Source organism: Trichoderma camerunense (genome assembly GCF_050948025.1).
Source record: "Trichoderma camerunense strain CBS 138272 chromosome Unknown V8C40scaffold_2, whole genome shotgun sequence".
Classification (NCBI taxonomy): domain Eukaryota; kingdom Fungi; phylum Ascomycota; class Sordariomycetes; order Hypocreales; family Hypocreaceae; genus Trichoderma; species Trichoderma camerunense.
The window spans coordinates 2,222,622-2,231,157 of NW_028145368.1; the positions used below are offsets into that span (position 1 = coordinate 2,222,622).

Here is an 8,536-nt window from a genome sequence, read left to right on the forward strand (position 1 = left end):
CGCCTCATTGCTCCGGAGCCAGAACATGTCTCGTCCCAGCTTTGTAGGCCAGACCTGGTTGATTCACGGACTCAAGGACGCTGTCTAATTTCATCCCGTCTCAGTCAAAAGCAGCTTCGGAAGAGTAGGTCCGTTTAAACTCTCTACTGTGTTTTCTCCGTTCAAGGACACGCCGTTGGCTTGCAAGCTAAGCGTTGTCTCCTCCGTGCTTCATATCCTCGGTTGCTGCTGAGTGCTGTGGACCTGAGAAATGAAGCTGTAAGAGTGTTTCGCCGGCTGCTTTGCCGGCCACGGCGTGACCGAGGGAGACAGAGGGAGAAACATATGATCGGAGGTTTCATCTTGCATCCAAAAATAAAGGAAAGGAAACGTTTCGCTCACTCTTACACACATACGTGCATGGCTGTGAGTTTCAACCCGTTCTTCATCCTCAGGACTGCTAGCAAGTTATGCTGGCCCAAAAGCTACAGGAAGGGGGGGTGGTCTGCGCGCAAGAGCACATCCAAAGGCGCTGTCCATGTGCTAATACCAGCCCATGCATTGATTTGAGGTATCCTTGGGGTCATCTCTGCATCTTCGCTGGCGTCTGTGTTTTGGAGCGGAGCTGGGTGCAAGTGTCTGCCCGCCTCATATCCAAAGCTCACGCCACACACCCTCCCCAATCGACCCCCATCTAAGCATACCCCGGCCTGCCCTGATGACAAGGGACCAGCATCAAAGACAGAACGGCCCTAATCGCCCCCCCCCCTGTTTCCCCATCATGCAGCACATGCCTTACTACCCACCCCGTCTGCGGCTCTCACTTGGAGCCCCTGTCACTGCAAAGTCCTGGGGGGCTAGTCTGCTGGGGGGGCCAGTCTGCCAGAGGGGCCGACCGAGGACTGTCTTTTCTGCACACCCCCCCTTGAAGAAAGAATCCCGGCCCTAAGCTAGGCTGTCTTCATGTGCCAGTCCCGCTGATCTCCTCTTTCCAGGGCCGTTGCTCTTACTGCAGAGTACGGGGGATTCATATCCAGATAGCCCACACCTCGAAAGCACTCGCAAGTCGCCCCTTGCTCACGATCCATGGCACAAGCGTCCCGGCTACCATTGCCTTTGCCGCTACTGTAAAGTGCCATCCTGGACTTGGTTTTGTGTGAGCCATTCCATATCAGCCGGATCCATGACTGCTCCGATTCACACCACACAGATTCCGGTCTTCTCATACATACATAACCCTCATCATGCCCGTTCCCATCTCAGGATTCTTGCTCTCAGCACAACTTGCTTCATTGGCATAATCGACTCTTTACACACGCCTACTTATCTCTCCTTTCAACTATCCTTTATCTTCTCTTGTCTTCCACCGCAATTAGCCTTGATATAAACAATACCCACTCTACGTCTAAGCTGAGACTTGAAGAGCATCTTGACTTGAAAGCTATACCTGAATTCTTTTTCCTCTTTTCTTTTTCCTCCAAGGAAAAAGACAACACGCAAATTCTTATCTCTTTATAACAACACTCAACTCCTCCATCATCATGACTGCTCCGTTATCCCAACCTACCGTGGCTGTAGTTGCCAAAGACGCCGCCACCATCCGCAAGCGCAGAAGACGTGCCCCCGCTGGTGGTGCCGCGGACGACTGCTTCACATGCTCTAAGCGCAATGTCAAATGCGATCGCCGCCGACCATACTGCTCTCAATGCCTCGAGATCGGCAACGAATGCTCTGGCTACAAGACACAGCTGACCTGGGGCGTCGGTGTTGCAAGCCGTGGCAAGCTTCGCGGACTGTCTTTGCCCATTGCAAAGGCACCTCCGGTCACTCGTGAGCCGAAGAAGTCGCCTGTCTCGCGGGCAAGGGCCCAATCGAGCGCCGCTGCTCTTTCGACAAAATTGGCTCGAAGTCCCATCGACATTCCTTCAACGACACACACGGCTTCGACGCCGAGCACGCCAGCATACCAAGTTCCCGCGTACGACTACATGTCCATCTCACACCACGGTCACACCCCGTCAATGTCACAGAGCAGCTGGGGCAGTGTTGGATATTCTCCTAGTCTTGTGCACTCGCCGGATGGAACACCGAGATATGCTAGATTTCCTCTGCATCTCAGCACCGATGCGCTCTCTTCCTCGTGCGAATCGGTTGGCAGCGAGGTGGACTACCTTTCTCCCCTGAGCCAATCATACGCTCGCGAGGAGATCCCCTTCAGCCATAGCCCGACCGTCATGTATGAAGGATATCCTACTCAGCACAGCTCCCCTATTGCGCAAAGCCCCCCAACCGTGCTGGTTCTTGACCACTGCCGCGCCCCTACCTCTTATCCAGGGCTGGTCTATGCCCCCTCAGAGACTCATCCTGCCCTCGCTCACCACATGGATCCTTTTGAGTCGCACCTTGGCCACAAACTTATGCGGGGTTGTGAAAGCCTCAGTGAGCATCACATGGCGCCCTGCCCGGCCTACCCCTTCTAATAAGCGAGCAGGTGTTCCTGAAGTCGATGCCGGCGGTGGCTCCACTCCACGAATTGCACGAAAAGCTTTACCACCGCCTAGACGCCACAGCAGTGGCCAGGTGCAATGGTTTGGACAAGCTGGCGCCAAAACGGATCTGTTGGCCAAGATGCCGTTTTTTATGGATTACTTCAAGATTACCATGGCTCCATCTATGGTCTTCATAGATGGCCCCCACAACCCTTTCAGAGAGCACGTCCTACGCTTGGCAGTGCATAACCCGAGCGTGCAGCACGCCATCTGTGCTTTATCAGCCTGCAATCTGCGAATGAAGAGGAGATTGAGCTTGGGATACGGGACAAACGAGCTGCTAGCAACTCTAATGGCGGAGAAACAGGCCTCCGAGACCAACTCGGGCACAGAGATGGAAGACAAATCACTGTCCGAAGAAATACAGCATCGCAATCTTGCAGTACACCTTTTGAATCGACAGCTTAGCGATCCAGTGAAGTCGTGCCATGATTCGGCGCTCGCAACAATCCTCCTCCTGTGTCATTATCGAATGGTTGAATCTGGTATTGCAAAGTTTCATACACAATTTGCTGGCGTACGCAAGATTCTGGCCATGAGAAAATCCAGAGATTCAACCCCTTCCAAAGATTCTTCATGGATGGAGACTCTATTTACCTACTTTGACGCTATTTCGGCCAGTATCAATGAGCGAGAAGCGCAGCTGGCTCCCGGCTTTGAGGGTGTCTCTCCTGATGTGCAGAATCTACCTAGTGGGTCTGAAAATATGATTGGATGCGATCGGAACCTTTTCAAGACGATTGGCAAACTTGGTCGTCTGAATCTCTTATCCCAACATCGACCTGTACAAAGCATGAGCAAGTCAGAAGAACCGCAGCAAGAAGATTGCGCAGACAAGGAATCAAAATCGCCTCCACGATTTGACGGAAATGGTTTTGGCACAAAGCTCGACGACGACGAGATACTCGCTAATGCGATGTACTCTTCGGTATCCTTTGACGAGCGGCAATACGTCTTTTGGACAGAGTGGAAGGCTGCACGGCAAGAGCTTCAAGACTGGCAGTTTGACGCTTCTTCGGTGGCCATGTCACTACCTGGCTCACCTACCACAGGCCAGCTGCGCGATTTGGGAGCTGTCTCTGAGGCTTTTCGGTATGCCGCCCTGCTCTACTCCGAGCGGCTAGCAAACCCACATGGTCCATCTACCCATAGCAACTTCCAGAACCTGGTCAGCCAGGTTGTGCATCACGCAACAAGCCTAGAGACCAGTAGCGCGGCAGAAAAGTTCCTACTATGGCCCCTGTTTGTGGCTGGGTCGGAATGCATCGTGGAGTCACAACAAACTATCATACGCGATAAGTGTCGTGGCATCATGGGTCGATCCGGCTACATGAACAACCTAGCAGCTCTTGGTGTGCTAGAGAAGCTATGGTCAGGAGAGATCAAGAGTGAGGCAAAGCTTCGCTGCTACAACGCTATGGGAACTGGCAGAGGTCCCTTCAACTGGACCAAGTGTCTCGGCGGGCCAGGCGCCGGGGTTGAGTGGATCATGTTCTAATTGTTTGTCTCTTTCTATCTGAACATACGATTCATACGAGTAATACCTCATATGTTATCGCGGGGGAAATGGTGATATAAAAAAAACTTCCTTCCAGTTTGGATTGTACATATTTTGCACGTGGCTTGTTCGCCACGATCCCCCCCTGTTTATGGTTTTTTTCTTTCTTTCCTTTGTCAATCAGTCGGCTTGTATGTTACTACATGATGAACAAAAAAACGATGGGCATAACTTGTACAATAGCTTACTGTCCCTTAAGGACATCTATGATGGGCGGAAATGTCTGCATATACTGAATTCCCCTTTGGGATTTTACTCTTGAGTTAGTTGCATTAGCTAGCGGGTATGAATATCTTGGAACGAATTTGGCGGTTTATAAAAAATGAATTTTGAGACTTGAAAGCAATTACACGAGCATATGGCAACAAAAGTGATGTGCATGAGAAGGCCAGTTTGACTCACCGAGAGGGCTGACACTGAATCTCCCGTTTGGCCATGATCACGACTGCACGTACAACTTGGCACTGGTACGATGAGATACGATACGATGAACACATGTACGATGATATCAAACTGATTGGGGTGATGCTAGCCCTCGGCGATGCCGGTTTCAAAAGTTCAAAGAAAGCCCCTCTACGCAGGCGGGTGGAAGCGGACCGACTGCACGAAGCTTTCCGTGTGTCCATCCGCTCTAATGGAGAATGGAGAAATGGGGAGACAAGATAAACCTAAACTGCAAGGCACCAGGAACCAGGCACATGAGATAGGTAGCTAGCAGGAAGGTAGGCAGGTAGGTAGTACGAAAATAGACCTGGGACGAAGCCAGTAGTGCCAACTAGGTAGTATGGAAACGGTGAATATCGTAGTCTAGTACAACAAAGTACGGAGTAGGAGTATATTGGCTTGGTGTCTGGCAGAGGGGCGTGTCGTTTGATCAAAAGTTCAAAAGCAGTTTGCCCGAGACCCGAGAAGGGAAGGGGGATATCGAAAAAGGCAATGGGATGATGACAAGGAGGGTGGCCTTTTTGCACTCTGGCGCGCCACCATCTCGCGGTGGATTGAGATGAGGTTTGGGAATGGGTAAAGCGTGGTGTGTAAGACAAATCGAGATGCGGCAGCGCCTTTTTCTTCCTTCCCTGTCTTGAGCGTTTTTTGTTATTTTTAGTGGGAACGGGACAGATTCGGCAGATGGTTCGAGAGTAAGCGGAATAATTTCGAGTTGAAGGGACGGATGACTACGGGGCATATGGAGGAATTATGGAAATGGCGTAAACGGGAAGCCTGTCCTGTAGATGGGGGGCCCTTGCGAAGGAAGGAAAAATAAAAAAAAGAGTGAGAACTAGTTGCGAAAAGAGGCGTGGGCTAAAATAGAGAGCATGGGATGCCGGTGATGGAGGTAGGTGAGATTTTCAGGGTCCTTGAACGTGTTTACCTTTTCATTGGCCCTTTTCCTTCTCTTTCGCTCTAGCTGATATGCGCATCCCCATCCTATTTCGATCAGCGTCTAGATTTGGAGGAGGGAGGGGTGGGTTGGACAAGAGGAAACTGGATGGTTTCATGGCAGCTTTGTTGGTGTTGCGTTTCCCCAGCATCCATCATAAGATGGTGCGGAGCGAGGATCTTCCGTATGCAAGAATTAAGCAGCGGGCAACGGTGAGAGCGAAGATTACATGTACAGTAGAGAGCGGAAGAAATCATCGGCGGACACTCGTCCGACGACATGCTTCGGGACAGTTATAAGCGAGAGAATGCTGAAAATAATATGTATGGCAAGCTGGTCAAAGTGCTGCTGACTCGGATTACCGGTTCTGTCTGACAATTTTTCCTATTTCATACAATTTTAATTTTTCTCTGCCTTCTTTTCTTTATCTAGGCGCTCCGTTTTGCTGCATACTATTTGAGTGATATAAGAGACCTGGCCTGTTCATGATTCAAGCATCATGATGCTGTAACCGCCGTGAAAAGTAAATCTCCCCATGGGCTAAACTCTGCGTAGCTAGGACTGGGTTTCGACGGCTAAAGTATGTCATCGGGCTATGATACCCTGATGGACATTTTTTGCATAACCGGGGGTGGGCTAGGCTGGACCTTGATGAGCAAAAACGGCAGACATGACAAAGAATCCAAAGGCATGACAGAGACCAGAAAAAAAAAACTCCGGTCCGTTCAAGCACCGTTCTTGGCTGCCTGCGCTTATTGGCTGAGTCGGGTTGGGCGGGAATGGTGGACAAGGTGATGACCGCCCTAGGAGATATCAGATCAGAGCGTAAGCACAGAGATTGCAGTGGCCTGAGCGTGAGGCTTGTTTGTGGAGGCAGCTCTAGTGAGGGGACTGAGCAGGGGGAATTGGGATTTGTAACGGAATCTGAAGGTTTATGCGATGAATGGATATACATGGTATACTTAGCTGTAGCCTATAGGTCTTTTCGCATCGGCTCCCTTCTTTGGAAGTCATCTGTTGTTACATGAGATGTCCTACGCGAGGCAACCCAAGAACTTGGCAAGTGTAATCAATGATTAGTACCTAGGCAATCATATATCCTTAGTGCGAAGCTTTTTGTGTCATTTATCAAGCTTATCTGGCAATTGGGTATTGATCCTAGAACGGAAATGATGGATGATACGTATACATACGGTGCTGCTAATAAAAGAGGACGATTCGCCATACATAGTAATCACCACGCGGATTCGGGGCCTGTGATTGGTGCATTGCTTACGGCCGTTGGAGTGGAATGACAAGGATAGTCTAGTAGATGACGAAACGAGACGCAGCAAGACGGAGTAACGGAACAGAGAGAGAGAGAGAGAGAACGAGCGAGAGCGATGCACGGCTGCTCCCCGTTGAAGTTGGTCCTGTGTACAGCCGCGCATTGAGCGTGTAGGCACTAGTCATGTAGTTGAACAGGTGAACATTGTGTGGGCCAAGTCCTCGCGGACTCCCGGCACTTCCACCGGGATCTCTGCCAGGAGATGGAGAAGAGCGGCCGTCATTGGCGCTACACCTTTCAAATGCCGTGGACAGTGATGGACGGTGAGGAGGGGGAGCAATGCGATCAAGTGATTCGCTCAAAAACGCGAGGCTAGCCCAGCTCTCCTAAGCTCTGTCGGAAGTGAGTTGAGGCTAAGCAGAGACCGCGTTAACTAACCTGTCCTGACCGACTCCTTTTTCCGCGAGGCGGAGGAAAGCTTCCAATCAATCACGAATACAGCCGACCCAGCGGCTCTTGGAGCGCCGACTCTGATCCATTCTGCTTCCGTGCCGCGTTTCCTCCAGTCTTCTCTTCGCCTTGGCCTCGTTTGAGCCTAATGCAGTGATGGAGCTTCAAAGTAAGCATATAGGGCCACTGAATCGGACGCTCCGTGCGCTGCTCCATCCGCGACACTAAAAATTGCCAGTTTGGAGCGAAGCCGTCGAGTCCGGTCTACAGAAAGAGCAACGTGATGTCTGGCGAATCGCGTGATGGAGCCTCTGGAGACGCCTAGTTTCGGTCCTTGATAGAGCTGGCGTGGTGGGCGGAGACGAGACGCGGGAGGCTTTTGCTGTCTCGAGCTTGTTGAAGATAATCTAGGACAGAGACGGAGACGGAGGCAGTGGGGGGAGGGGCAGGAAGAAAGAGTCCCAGTGCCAGGGGAACGGGATGGGATGCAGTAGAGGGGCTTGGGGAGAGTGTGAGATTGAGCATCAATGCTGTGTGTCGAATGTTTTTTTTCAACTGAGGTGTGTATGTACATGTGCGAGTACTTCGGAGTTGCAGATGTTCCGACGTGTGACGTTGCCTCTCTCCGTGTCTCCTTCTCTTCTCCTCATCCCATCTTCCCCTCCTCCTTGATGAGCAGACCTTGAAGCCATCGTCGAAGAGGAAACACCACGGCAAGGACGGGTAAATGGAGGTGCACCGCCCATGTGCCATACCTGTCCATATCCGAAGAGGAGGGCATCCATCACCACCAAAACAGGCACAAGCACAGGCACAGGCGCAGGCACACGGCGCTAAGGGACTCCCATTATCCATCAGCCCACAGCAGCTAGCACTAGCAAATAGCAGATGGATCAAATCTGTCTGGTGCTAATTCTAGACCTGGAGACAAGGCAATTAACGTCGGCCGACTGATTGATTAGGTACCAACACTTATCCAGCATCTGGCAAAACCTGTATCCGGTATCCGCTATGATACTATAACACTATAATGTACTAACTAACCACCAGGTCGGGTCCTTTGGTATTTTGCAAACAGCACTCCGCGGTCCGATCCATGTACTGCTTGGGCTTGGGGCTTGGGCTTGGTACCTATTGCCCAGGCTTGCCGGGAAACCTGCACTCGAGCTGCGGCTGCGGCGGCGGCGGCTCTTTACTCTACCTTACCTAGGCTCGCAAGACCTTTTTCCATTTTCTCCGGTCATATTTGATATTATACCTGCAGTGCCTCGGCTGCGTATCGCTTGCCTTGCCTTACAAGCACTCAGGTGCATGCGTGCATCCCAGAGCTTGCACAGCAAATCTGTCCGGGG

The 8,536-nt window shown here is 51.3% G+C and overlaps 1 protein-coding gene across 1 annotated transcript; it reads left to right on the plus strand.

Moving 5' to 3' along the window:
• The first annotated feature begins 860 nt into the window (after nucleotides 1–860).
• V8C40DRAFT_233641 (transcription factor domain-containing protein) lies at nucleotides 861–4,441 on the plus strand. Its single transcript, XM_083213417.1, has 2 exons — nucleotides 861–2,418; nucleotides 2,471–4,441. Exons 1-2 carry the CDS (start codon nucleotides 1,521–1,523, stop codon nucleotides 4,024–4,026), a joined length of 2,454 nt encoding a protein of 817 aa, XP_083078149.1. The 5' UTR covers nucleotides 861–1,520; the 3' UTR covers nucleotides 4,027–4,441.
• The last annotated feature ends 4,095 nt before the right edge of the window (nucleotides 4,442–8,536 follow it).

What these genes read in the sequence shown, in the direction of transcription:
- V8C40DRAFT_233641 (XM_083213417.1), top strand. Translation starts at nt 1,521, where the DNA reads ATGACTGCTCCGTTATCCCAACCTACCGTGGCTGTAGTTGCCAAAGAC. An exon ending in GCGGGGTTGTGAAAGCCTCA is followed by an intron (nt 2,419 to 2,470) that starts GTGAGCATCACA and finishes ATAAGCGAGCAG; the next exon opens with GTGTTCCTGAAGTCGATGCC.